The sequence below is a fragment of the Rhineura floridana genome, chromosome 1, assembly GCF_030035675.1.
Source record: "Rhineura floridana isolate rRhiFlo1 chromosome 1, rRhiFlo1.hap2, whole genome shotgun sequence".
In the NCBI taxonomy this organism is placed as follows: Eukaryota; Metazoa; Chordata; class Lepidosauria; order Squamata; family Rhineuridae; genus Rhineura; species Rhineura floridana.
The window spans coordinates 237,659,705-237,673,620 of record NC_084480.1 but is presented as its reverse complement, the minus strand read 5'-3'; the positions used below and the strand labels follow the sequence as shown (position 1 = coordinate 237,673,620).

Here is a 13,916-nt window from a genome sequence, read left to right as displayed (position 1 = left end):
ATTTGGAATACTGTGTACAGTTCTGGTCGCCTCATCTCAAAAAGGATATTATAGAGTTGGAAAAGGTTCAGAAGAGGGCAACCAGAATGATCAAGGGGATGGAGCGACTCCCTTACGAGGAAAGGTTGCAGCATTTGGGGCTTTTTAGTTTAGAGAAAAGGTGGGTCAGAGGAGACATGATAGAAGTGTATAAAATTATGCATGGCATTGAGAAAGTGGATAGAGAAAAGTTCTTCTCCCTCTCTCATAATACTAGAACTCGTGGACATTCAAAGAAGCTGAATGTTGGAAGATTCAGGACAGACAAAAGGAAGTACTTCTTTACTCAGCGCATAGTTAAACTATGGAATTTGCTCCCACAAGATGCAGTAATGGCCACCAGCTTGGATGGCTTTCAAAGAAGATTAGACAAATTCATGGAGGACAGGGCTATCAATGGCTACTAGCTGTGATGGCTGTGCTCTGCCACCCTAGTCAGAGGCAGCATGCTTCTGAAAACCAGTTGCTGGAAGCCTCAGGAGGGGAGAGTGTTCTTGCACTCGGGTCCTGCTTGCGGGCTTCCCCCAGGCACCTGGTTGGCCACTGTGAGAACAGGATGCTGGACTAGATGGGCCACTGGCCTGATCCAGCAGGCTCTTCTTATGTTCTTATGTTCTTATGAGTCAGGTCTTCATGATGTCATGTAACACCACTTGTGCCAGAGCTGCACTGATGCCATTGCAGTCATCATTTTTGTACTGTTAACAGAATTTGTATACCACTTAATTGTAAAAAAAAACTACTAAGTGGTTTACTTAAAATGTAAAATGTACATCAAATTATCAATAAAAAGGTAGATTAAAACCAAGACCACCTACAAATTCAAAATATAAATAAAACCAACATCTAAAAAAATATATTATTCAGAAAATTACATTTTAAAATGCATGTCAGCTTTACATATTCGGGTAGGGGTGCATGAACAAGAAAAGGTTTTTAGCAGATACCGAAAACAGGACAGGGAAGGGAGTTCCAGAGTATAGGTGCTGCCACACTGAAAGACTGTAGAATAGAAAGAGCATTATGTGGCACTTATAAAAGTGCTAGTTCTGTATATCAAAGCAGTCATATGGGCATATATGGGGGTAAGGTGATCCCTTGTTTACCTTTATAGACCATCCTTCATACTAATCATGGCCCTTCAGGGGGTCAAATTTGGCCACAAAGGCTAATTTCCCCAAACCACACCCATCTGCCAATGTCACTAGTGATGGCAGCAGAGGACAGGATTTAATCATGCCTTGACTGCACAATCCTGTTCCCAGCAGAGAACAAGATCAGCTGAGCAGGGATTAAAGCCCTGCGAAAAAAATGTCATTTGAAGCAATGCATGTGTACACGAGCTACTTCAAATACACTTTTGCAAAGGCTTTAAGACAGCTCCTGCACTCCGGTTTGCTTTTTTTGTTAAGTCTCTGCAATCAGAGACTTTAAGGAGGAGTGCAGAGACTTGCAAAAGCTGCCCCTCTGCTCTTAACTCCCCAATCAAGTATAATTAAAAGAGGGGAAACGGGAGATTCAGGAAATGCTTTTGCAAGTCTCCCCTCACCCCCTTTAAATCTCTGAAAGTGGAGACTTAAGGGAATATCACAGGCGGGTGCTCCTGCCCACCTAGCAATCATGTGATGTCATAATGATGCCATGTGATTGACAAGTCAGTAGCCCTGCCCACTTGTCAAATTTGGCCCACAAAGAGGATCCTAATAAGGATCTGTGCCATGGAGCCGAAAAGGTTCCCCACCTCTGCTTTATGCCATGGGATGGCAGAGTGGCAAACACACATGATAAAATCATAAATGATTAAATATAATTAGAATATTGCATTAAAGTAACAAAGCAGTTCAACAGCAAGCATCAGAATAGCCAAGCTAACTCAGAGACCTCCACCAAATGACTATACCAGTCATAACAGAGTGGCTTTGGATCTTTATCAACATTAGTTTGTGCAACAAACAAGCTGAAAATATCTGTCAGAAAGAAGTTGAAAAGCTGATACATGTTGCAACATATTCTTTAAGCACTGCAAAACAGACAAATTATATTCCAAAAGAAAACCTGCAGGCCTTCATTTTCAGACATTATGCGAACACACACATTGCAACTCACTTAAATCGACTTGTTTTCTTGAAAAGAGGCTTATGCTTACAAAAAACATCACATTTATCCTTACTTATGTCTCCCTTTTTAGCATGCTAGGGTAAAGGTAACACAATATTTTCCTCTGAAAATACCCTTAATGATGCTTAATGATCCAGCAGTAACAGAGCTGGAGTCAATGGAGTGTTTTCAACATACCAAATACAGCAACAATCCCTTTAGAGTTGGTGGTCATCCTGTTTTTCCAAGGCTTCAAGGCTGTATTGCACTAGATTACTTTATTATCATAGAAAGCAAGATCAAGTTTCTTACTGTAGTACCAGGGAGGGGGGGGCAGGGAAAACCAGCTAGTACAAATGAACTAATCAAGAAAATTTGAAACAGGTTGCCTCATCCACCGAGTAGTACTACTTCTGACTTTGTATAGCCATTATGTAAACACCAATAAGAACAGGATATTTGAAAAATATATTTAATTTTAGAAATCAGTATTTTATTTAAATCATGCTATATTATTATTTATATTATTTATTTTAGTTCTAATTCTTCTTTACAAATAAAATAAAAAACTAGGTTTAAAATAAAATATGACTTTAATACAAGCCAACCTTTAAAGATCTACACTTACTTGTTTATAACAGAACCCTTGACTCTCTATCAAACACATTGCTGCTTTTCTTTATAAAACAAAGCTTGGCAAGAAAGATCAGGCTGCCAAGATCAAGCACTATAAATATGACATACAGATCAAGTGTTATTGCGGAAAATTCTGAATATTTATGTCAACTAAAACAGCATGGACTAAAATTCAGCCAAAATTCATTAGTTTCAGTCCCACTGACTTCAAAGGGACAGAATTATTCCTGTGATTTTCTCTTGCATACAAATCAAAAACATAACTTTGGCTGGATTTCGAATGCTGTTCTGCCCAGTAGTTACCAAACACCAATTGGTGTGATTGGTTAATTTTACAGTTGCCACCTTGTCTTGCATTTTGACTATAGCCTAACAGGCATTAGCAGAGTCAGGCCAATGGCCAAACTACCTTAGTATTGTGTACATTGCCTGGCAACACCTTTCCAGGGTTTCAGAAAGGAGTTTCTTCCAGCCCTACCTGGAGATGTCAGGGTTTGAACCTAGAGAACTTTTGCATGCAGCACATATGCTCTACCGGTAAGCCACAGCTCTTCCCTGCATTACTCAACAGAGGCATGGAGATGGACCAAGTAACCCCACCCCCAGCCTTCATGCAAAGACTGCTATGACCCAGATCCCTTCAGAATTGGGGTTCTATATCATATGGAAGCCTTCACATGAACAGCTGTATCGACAAAGGCTCTGTTGTGGCAGATGATTACAATCTTCAGGTGAAAGCTAAGGGCATGGCTACTCAGTGCATCCCAGCTCCTGTGTTGAGTAATACAGAAACATTAAGAGGGCTTATATGTCCAAAGGTTTTATATTATGCTCCCAGATTGTATAAAGGCTCTATTTAGTTGCACAGTGAGACATCTTAACTAAAGCTGGGCTGTTGTTTTTTTTACTCTTCTCAGGAATTCATTGGGGGGGTGTAAAAAGATATCAAACCCCAAAATTGGGGTGGGGGGATGGCTTAACTTACTGTAAGTTGAGACAGCTAAGATCTGAGCTCCACCCATCACCACTACCCATTTTTACCACTTTCAGAAAAGCTTTACTGGCTGCTGATCAGAGCCAGCGAGACTCCCAAGGAAACCTTTTCCTAACTATGCCAGATTCATAGGGCTAAAAAGGAAGGGGAAACCAGAGATAACCAACCGTCAGACAAGTTTTTTTAAAAGTGTAAAAAATGGAGGAGAACAGAGGAGAACCAAGGCCTGGTCACCTCATCTTATAGTAAGAGAAGCCAAACTCCAGCTCAAAATGCACAGAAATTTCTCCTCCTCCAAAAGCAATTTTTTAAAATCCTCATTTTTACTGGGGGGCGGGGGACAAAAGGCCTTGTGAAAATGGGGAGGGGAAATGGGGAATAACCCCACTGCTAGTTTTAACTGTAAAAGCACCTAATTAGAATGTATCCTTGTTCAGAAAACATATGAATTAAACCATGGGAAAATAAATTTAAATTGTCCTCCCAGTTTTGGGAGTGGTTTCAAATTCATCTGTCCTGGATAAGAATAGACATGACAGGTCAAGCAGTTCAAAATGCTGAATTTAAATCCCATCTTAACTATTCAAGTTTAAAATTGGTTTCTAATCACCAATTATCATTCAGTGATGAACAGACTCACTGTCTAGTTCACACTTGAAGAAAATAACATTTAACCAAATTAGCTAAGATCCTACCCTCCCTATGAACTATAGATGCAAAGCAGCATTATGCCACTTTAAACCGTAATAATTTCCCCCACAGAATTCTAAGAAGTGTAGTTTGTAAAGGGTGCTAAGAGCCATTATAAGATTCCTGTCGTCGTCGTCGTCCCCCCCCCCGAGCTATACTTCTCAGAGTGGTTTAACAACCAATCCTTCCTCTCAGGGAACTCTTGGAATTGTAGCTCTGTGAAGTAAATAGGGGACTCCTAACTCTCAGCACTCTTAAACTACAGTTCCCAGGATTCTTTGCGGGAAGCCATGTCTGTTTAAAGTGGCATGATAGTGTACATTCAGAGGCAAAGATACACATCTGGAGCTATCATACAGAACAACCCTTACGAGAGAGTGTGACTGTGGAATGCAGTCAGATAGGGGAATTACATGTTAGAATGTCCTAAAACATAAAGAATACTAGTGTCAGAAAGAAGAATAATTAAGCCCCTCCGAAAAGGATGAACTGAATTTAAAGACAAGGTGGAAGTCATTAAATAGGTATGTGCTGATCCTCACCTCCATGATGAGAAGTGTTGCTAGTCTTACTAAACTGTATTACTTTTCTCAAAATTCCTTAGGCATTTCTCTGAAATCTTAATATTCAATTCAAACTTTAGGCAAATTTCAGTTCCCATGTCTTAAAGCTTTGTCCACTGCATAGGGAGTTTCTTCAGACCAAAATTCCCAGTGGAAATCCATTGCTAACCAGAAGTAGGCAATGATACCCAACAGAACAGCTTAAGTATGTTCAGACCATGTTGCCAGGCCAAACCAATTTCACAGGATGAAATGGAGTACGGGCACATCTGTATACCCCATCCACTCAGCACACCATTCCCACCTAAATCTTCCTGCATGCACATGGGGAAGGCATGCCCAAAGTTGGCATTCAATGCACATAGTCCTCAGTTGAGCCATTGATTGCCTGGCTACCTTAATCTCAGTCAGGTTGAAACGCACTGAACTCCCATAAGAAACTCATGTTTTGGCTGAGTGGGAACCTCCAATACTGCCTTAAACTTTAATGGCAATTCTAATATTAAATACATTTAATGAAAGAGCAAATGTTCATCAAATCAAGTGAGTTATTTCAGTAGCCACAAGGGGAGCTATAAATTAATTAATTAAACTATAAATAGTAAATTGAATTAATAAATCACTGATCTGTATCACAGTATATCCTCAGTATCTATTATTATTATTATTATCATCATCATCATCATCTTTATTTATACCCCACCCTTTTTCCAAAACTGGAACTCAGGGCAGCTTACAACTAAAAATGGGTACATATAATTTGGACATATAAAAATCTACATTTAAAATAGAATTAAACTCATTACAGCATTAAAACAATTAAGCATCACCAAAAAATACCTAAAACCAATTTAAGAATAATGTAATCAAACAGTAAAACAATACGGGATACCTCTAGAAGTCCTGTCTTAAACAACGTCTACTCTAGAACCCAGGGCTGAAGCTTTTGTCCGTAACTCAGTCCTTAGTTTTATGTGTGTTCATGCCTCTAGTAGCACAGAACTATATATTTTGTCCAGCTCCCTTTAGAACAAAGAGCTTCATTTACAGTAAGAAATAGCAGCTTACTCTTCAACATAAGGATCTAGTCCCCAAAACAAGAGACCAGCAATGTAAGCATTTCATAAGGCCAAACCCAAATCACGTGCAGCATGTTAACTGCTCTTTTCCTGCGCAGCAAGTCTTCAAGCCTATCATTCTCCATTGTAACAGTAGGACTAAACTGGTGTTGCTCCAAGGACTTTGGCTTTAACTGGGTTGTAGACTGGACTGCCATAAACTTGGAGTTTGCCTTCACAAGCAAAGAATTGTTTACAGGCCCACTACATAAACAAAATTTGCAGCTTAAATCTTTTGGCTACATACATTATTCCACAGAGTAGGCAGCTGTCTCTCATTACCAATTGCTATATAGAAAAGACACCCATCCTTGTCTCAGTCAGATAAAATCCAAAAGTGCAATATCACATCAAAGCAGTTATACCCACTAGGAAAGAGCAATTATGATCAACAGGGACCTTAAGAGAACTTATTTACAGACTCGCACAGAGCCAGCTTATGCAGAACACCTTTGACAGTGTACATCTCCAGAGCAGCTGATCTGGACTTGCTTATTTATACCACTCTGATGAAGCTTAAACACTTCTAACTTCTATGCACTCCAGATCAATTCAAAAAAGCTTATGCTAAATGCTCTTCTGATCAGATAATCACAAGAAAATTAATCCTCAGGGTAAGTTATTTTGCTACTTTTTGCAAATATATCATAGAGTAGATTAAATGGTAGACCTGGCAACTACTCACCTGGAAGCAGCTGTTACTCATGCCCAGGTAAATGGGTTACTGCAACACTGAGTAAACTGCTGAATATAGAGCTAGCAACATCACAGTAAACTACATAGTAGGGACATGATGTGAGCATTATAATCACTGGGAGATGACTGTGGACCCATGTCAACTCTTACTTCAAAGGTGGTTGTGTGTGTTTACATAAAGTTTATATTTCACACCTGCAAGGGTAACTGGAAAAATTGAAATATTTTGTATTTCAGAACTTATAGACGTCAAAGACTGCCTTGCTCAGAAATCAGAACAGAAAAACAAATTGATGCACCTCATATAGAAATGAAAAAGGTGAGGAGATCAATTGGAGGGTTGTGTCTATGTAGGCGTTACAAATAATTTACTATAAAGGACAGCACATGCAAGACAAAGTGCCTTTTGAAGATGAACAATTTCTGTAGGAGTACTTCAGGCAATGACATTTCCCAGATAACAACTAAATAAAACAACAATTACAATTAAGTCCAAGCCTAATAGCAGGCAGTTCTGGACAGCCTCCAAGGCTTATGTATGAGTTATGGGGAAACCTGGAGACATGATTTAAAAGTAACTGGGGAGAATAAAAGCCTTGAAACCTGGGCAATAGCCTTAACAACCTCATCTGGCTGCTTGAGCTGCTGAAAGCCCTTAATATTTGGGATGGGTTCCACAAGCGAACAGAATAATTAGGAAGGAGTTTTAATGAAATCCAGATCATCAGGCTTTGCAATCCTTAGTCTGAGGGAGACAAGGTTGCAATTCCCACTGCAATCAAAGGAAAGAAAACTTGTGGAGGGAGCTCCACCTCAAGGGTGCATTTCGCCGTCACTCCTGAGCACAGTTTTTGGCTTGTATAAAATGACTCCCCATACTTGTGCCATGAAACTATGCTGCCAAATTAGGGTCCCTTTTGCTTGCAAGAATTCCATCCACCCTCCTTTACATTATACTGGTCTTGCACAGGGTTCTGCACTAGGCAATATCCAGATACTACTCTCTCCAGAAGGTAATTCACACGCTCTTTAAAAAAAGATTGGCAGTTCAGGATACTGGCATTAAGCTGGTCAGCTGCAACTGTGTCTAGATAATAAGTAGATATCAAAGTAGTTTTTAGCCTGTTAATGATGGTTTAACTAGGAAAACATATTACTTTGTTTAGATACTATTAAGTCAGTAGTCTGTTTTCCTTAAATAATAATATATGCATAATAATATATGCCTGCACTGAAGACACTGCGACCGCTATTTTGAAAAGGAGGATTGAGCAATTATCAGCACAGGAAACTGCAGCCCCCACTCCTGTGCTCCAAAGAGATAAGAAAGCAAATGTTGAAAAACAGCCAAAAAAAACAAAACTTCCAGGGCTCTAACCATTCTTTGACCAAGCTACACTTCTATGGTTCCCTTGACCCTGCAGGCAAATTGACCCCAAGTTTATGATCCTCTACAGGGAAGCCACAAAATTTTGGGACACTGGCATGAGCGGCACAATGAATCTTTCTACAGAAGATCAAGTGCAGTATTATCCATCAAAGTGTATTTGTATATCCACTGGAAATACTAAGAATTGCAGTGATGGCAGAGCATTTTTCATGTTTTACTGCAGCTTCCCATGTGTTAATACAATGTAAATTAAAAAGGTAAAAAGCCATCTAGTTGGGGGAGGGGATAGTGTGGGGGGGGGGCTTGTACATTCTCTTTCTCAGCTCTCAGAGGAGACCATCCAGAAAGTTGGAAGAAGATATTCAGGACAGATGCATCACTATGCTGATTTCACAACCAACAAGGAAATTAGTACCGCCTCCTAATTACGTTGGCAATGTATTTAAGACACCAGCACTTCGAAACCAAACAGAATATCTAAACTGGATTTATAATTACAGAGTGCCATGTTTATGGAATGTGCCCACACTGCCTTTAAGTCACAGACACTACGTCCAAGACCGTCGTCATCCATAAAGAACAAACCGGGAACCAAGAATGAGCAATCAAGGTTCATCTGTAACAAACATCACTGCTCCCTGTGTGAATCTGCAGCTGAAAATGTAGACTCACACCACATGATCTTAAAATCTGGACACAATTCCTAATGCTTTTTTCTGCATTGTACCAACAGGCCACAGTAATTCTGGTGGTGTTTAAATTTTACTTAAAAGTTTATTCCATTCGGGTGAAACAGTTCTAGGCATTTGAAAATAGATTCACCAGCAGTTATTTGATTCATTCTTTGCACACAACATTTCTGCTCTGTAATATATTAAAGGCAATTCTGAACTTATTTTCTCAGAAGTACATCCCACTGAGTTATCCTAAAAGATGAAAAAGTATTCAATCCAGTTCCTGTTTTGCCAATAAGACAAATGTAGACTAATATTAATACTAGTGGCTTGTCAGTCTAGAAACAGTTTTCCCTTCGTCATATATCTAATATTAGAGCTAAGGAGAACCAACTTTTCCTCTGCCTAAAATATAACTATCCTAGACTTTTTAAAAAGTCTAAAAATTTTATTAAATAGGGAAAAACACACATAAAATCATCATTTCATGTAAAGGTCATTTTTCAGGTACAGCGTTAAAACAGAATTATGTCATTTTGGAATCAATAGGGCATGCACTCTTCCTAGCAAATGCAAGAATGTATTTTCACATTTCTTAGCATGGAACTGAATAGGTATGTTTTAGTCTGTAAGAGAGTACAGCCTGTGATCTTATACACCTGGGAATGTGCCATTATACTGAATGGGTCTTACTTTTGAGTAGACTTGTACAGGATTGCACTGCCAAACTTAGCAGATTTTTTCTCTTAGTCCCATAGTGCCAACCATTTAAATACTAAGGCTACAATCCTTTAAACACTTACCCAGGAGTAAATCCTAATGAACTCAACAACACTTGAGTAGGCACATAACTGTGAATCAATTTTGAAAATGTGTAAGTTTCTTTTTAATTCAACATAGATTGAAAGTAATGATTCTATTGGGTCAGGTGAATTAAATGACAAGTCTGAGGGAAAAACAAAGTAAAAGCCACAAACTTTAAAATAAGGCTTTTCCTAAAGAAAATATATGGGGGGAGAGTTACATCATTCGTTGCTAGAGAACAAAAGGTGTCTTAGATTTAGAGGAAAGATATCTAAACGTGTATTACATTCAAGAAAGATACCTACTGACAGAATGAGGGTCCTATATTACCCAGAGCCCCACCCACCCCCTTCCCTCCCAGCAAGACGAACTCCGCATACCAATGACTAGACAGATGGGAAGTAGGAGTCTGAAGATCAATCCACACACCACTTCTGTTGCCATCGTTGGAAGACCGGACAAAGTCGAGTTTTGGCGGAACAAAGGAGAACCGTATCACTCGCAATGTCACCAGGCACCAGGTCCTATCTTTGAGGTCCACCCTTGACCAGGGCTGCAGCAAACGAACATTGTCTCTCGCTCTCTGTCCCGTCCCGCAGGCTTCTTAGTGGCCCTTGGGCATCTCTGGAGCAGCCCGTCCAAAAGACAACAACCAGCCCAACAACTCTGAAGCGAAGTTAAAAAGACCAACGGAGGCTTCAACTCGAGGCGCGGAGGTTCTCTGGAAGAGAGATTGCTCTTTATTTTGTTCACTTGAGAACCATTTTGATCTAGCCTTCATCAGGGGCGGCGGAGGGGGGTGTTATCGCGTGGAAAACTGCCTCGGGTTAGTTCAAACGGAGCTGTCTGTGTCGCGCGTGGCTGCGCTTGTCCCGTATCCTCAGAGTTCGCGCGCCAGATTCCGAGACATAACAAAAGCCGCCCCGTCGGGGACCAGCAGAACTTCGGACGCTTCAAGCGAGGAGACACCAAACTCTCCCAGGCGGTTAGGCAGGCGATATCGCGGGAGCGTCCGAAGCCGCCTAGTAGCCAGCGCGCCTTTGTGCACTTGGTTGGCCAGGGGCGAGAAGAGCGGCTCGCTCCTGTCTTCCCCACCGCGAAGCTCCCATCCAGCCGCCGAAGCTCGGAACTTTGCCTACATTTCTCCACCTCAATGAAACAGCGTTGCCCCGCCCCCTCGACTAGGCGGGCCAGACAGGGCGGGCTGGAGCTGTTTCGAGCCAATCGCGAAAGGAGGGCGAGGACGGCTGAGACCCGCCCCCAGTTACAGGCGGCGACTCCGCCTTCGCCCAGAAGGACCTAGCTCAGCCGCTGACTGGACTAGCTGTAAGCCAGGTGTCCCCCGGTGAGCGAAACTGGTTCCCGCCTAGGGGAGGGGGGTCGCACCTTATCGCCACGAGCGGAAGGGCGGTTGCCTTTGCGCGCTTTCTCTCCCTGTAAAGGGCAGATGGCGCCCCGTGGCTTTCCCGAAAGAGCCACAGCCTCCGCTTGCGCTTCTCCGTCCTACGAGAGTGAGTGCAGATGTGCAGCTGACCCAGAGACAGTTGCTTTTGCAAGGCGCGGCTTAGGTGCCCGGCTGATTCAACAGCGTGGATTGGGCGCAGCGAGCCCTGTCGTCCTAGTTGCGCCACCTGGAGTGCAACCCAACCACTCCGCCTCCACTCCTTTTATTTTTTTAGCAGCGGTCTCTCTGTGGACAGTTGGGCCCAATTCTCTGTCCCCTGCTGCCTACAAGGAGAGTGCAGGCGGCTCCGCTATCCCTGTATGCTCCGTGCCCGCTTAGTAGCATAGTAGGAAGAAGTGGACAAGTGACGGCTGTGAGGAGTGGCCACCTCTGCTTCGGATCACTCACTTCTGCTCTCTCGCTTGGAGCCCCTGAAACATAGGAAGCTGCCTTACACCAAGGCAGACCATTAGTCCATCTAATTCAGTATTGTCAATGCTGAGTGGCAAAGCTCTCCAAAGTTTCAGGCAGGAGCCTTTCCCAACCTTACTGGAGAAGCCAGGTGTTGACCTGGAACTTTTTACATGCAAAACATGTGCTCTACTACTGAGCGACAGCCCTTTCTGTTCACCCATTCCCTCTGTTGGGGGGGGGGATAGGGAGGATTGGGCCTGGCAGGGTTGCCTGTACTGAGTGAGCAGGAATCAGTGACTGCTCTAGAGTAGCCACATCCTCTTTGAGTTACACAGTTAGGAGGATTGGGCCCTGTCTGTTCTGCTGCACCACCCACGAAGTCAAAGAGAGAGTACACATGCACAAGAAAGGATAAGGCGGCTGCTCAACACTCTACCATCCAACCAGGCCACTGAAAGAGCAGTCACCACTTCCTCTTGCTCACCTACACTGTCTGGGTGCAGCACAATCCTTAGTGTTGCATCTCCTAAAGTGAGATAGCAGGTAAGCAAATACAAGCAACAGCAGCTGTTTCTTGTGGTCACTACCCACTTCCCTGCTTTCTTGGGAAGGGGAGCAGTAACTGCTGCCTTGTGCCACTTTTCATCCAAGGAAAGCAAGATCTCAATCCTAGTATGACATTCTCACTACAGCACACTTAATCTCGGTGCTCCTGATATACTCCAAAACTTTCTTACTACTTTGCCGTGTTTTCATTGGTCATCCTAATAAAGGTATTGCATGGCTATTGGTTTGGGATAATTACTGAAATGTATGTGCCCTTGAAATCAATGGGATGTCTGCTAAAGTAAAACTGCCTTGGGTTGAGCTATCCCAAACACATTTACTTGGAAGTACTATATACTGAGTTGATGGAAGATTGCTTCTGAGTAAATAAGTTTAAGATCAGGGTGTCAAAATTTGTAAAAACTGATTTGCTTACGGTGGCATGAATGACTTTCAGAACCAAAAGACTCACATTGAAATGAGGGAACAGAACAGTGTAGAAACTTCTAGGGCAGGAGCTGTTAAAATGGTCTTTCTAGTGCATAAAATAGTTTTATTATTGGAATGCATAGATTCATTCTGAATAGCTATGGATATGGACACGTAAGTCCTTTTTATCTCTGATTTTAAAATTGGATTGTATCTAATGTTAATGTCTTTGTTGTTTTATTTTTACTGTGTAAGTCGCATTGAGGCACTTGAGTACAAAAATGTGACTAATAAATTTCATAAATAGTAATATTTCTGCTCAGTAGGTATAGAGAAGCTCTGGGCAGTTAAGTGGCCGGCACATGCATTATTTGTGCTACCCCTTAAAGCGCCTCTCATCATACAACCACCATAGAAATGCTTTCTTCTTTTATAAATGTTTATTTTTCATTTCTGAAAAATACAAGTTCAAAACAATTTCCCCTTTCCTCCACCCACACAAAATACAACAAATCACTTTATTAAATTCTTAATGGCTAATAAATGCATTAGGAATCATACTATGCCACGATCCTACAAAATGTTCTTCGGCATGATGGACAGCTCATTGACCACTTCACACATGACACCTGGAGTATAAATGTAAGAAAATAAAGTAAAATATGACCACCTCCATATAGGTAAACCTTCCACTCAGAAATAATAGCTGTACAAGAAATGTATTCAGTGCTACTCAATCCTAAATTGGTCCAGGCATTGGGAGACTCCAGAAGGGATCTTCAGGGTGTATTGAAAAATCTCTTGAGTGAGAAAGGGAATTGTCTGGGGCAGGGGGAAACTCCAGTAATAAGTTTATAACAAGTTTCCGCCTGCTCAATAAGTGAGCTAATTTATCTGGAGTAATCGAGGGTATCTGGCAACTTCAGATTCAAGAAATCCAATCCAGAGAGCAAAGATAAAAGGGATGGGGAAAGGAAGATGGAAGAAAGAAGGTCAAAAAGGAGAGGTTTTGTAGCAGAGATTATTATTGCTTTATAGGATATCCAGATATCCTGCAGGCTGAGTATGGCCTTTAGGAAGCCCTAACACTACTGAATTTGCAGCCTCCCTGCCACTCTCCAAAGTCCATGCACCACCCTGCCACAGAAAAATGACCTAGTAGCTGCCTTTTAAAAAAAAACTTTGTGTGGGCACAAATTTTAACAATAACATTTTGTCTCATACAAAATTGTCTCATACAAGGACTCGAGAAAAAAATGGCATCTACCTTTTCCAGGTAGATTTATGGCCTTTGTCCCAGGTGTGCTTGTATCTTGACACTTATCCTGATCTGGTTCCCATTTTTAAAATAAAAATCTCTTCTCTAAGAAAAGATAATTAAT

General features: G+C 41.5%; 1 protein-coding gene across 5 annotated transcripts in view; it reads right to left on the bottom strand.

Moving 5' to 3' along the window:
• The window catches only part of PIEZO2 (piezo type mechanosensitive ion channel component 2), a 417,861-nt gene extending 406,809 nt beyond the window's left edge, over nucleotides 1-11,052 (bottom strand). For 4 of the 5 annotated variants that reach the window (XM_061595221.1, XM_061595247.1, XM_061595237.1 and 1 more), the window contains exon 1: nucleotides 10,082-11,052. In XM_061595221.1, coding sequence (XP_061451205.1) covers nucleotides 10,082-10,145 — 64 coding nt within the window. In that variant the 5' untranslated portion in view covers nucleotides 10,146-11,052. The remainder of the gene's footprint in view (nucleotides 1-10,081) is intronic. The other variant, XM_061595227.1, reaches the window with a different exon arrangement.
• Nucleotides 11,053-13,916: the final 2,864 nt, after the last annotated feature.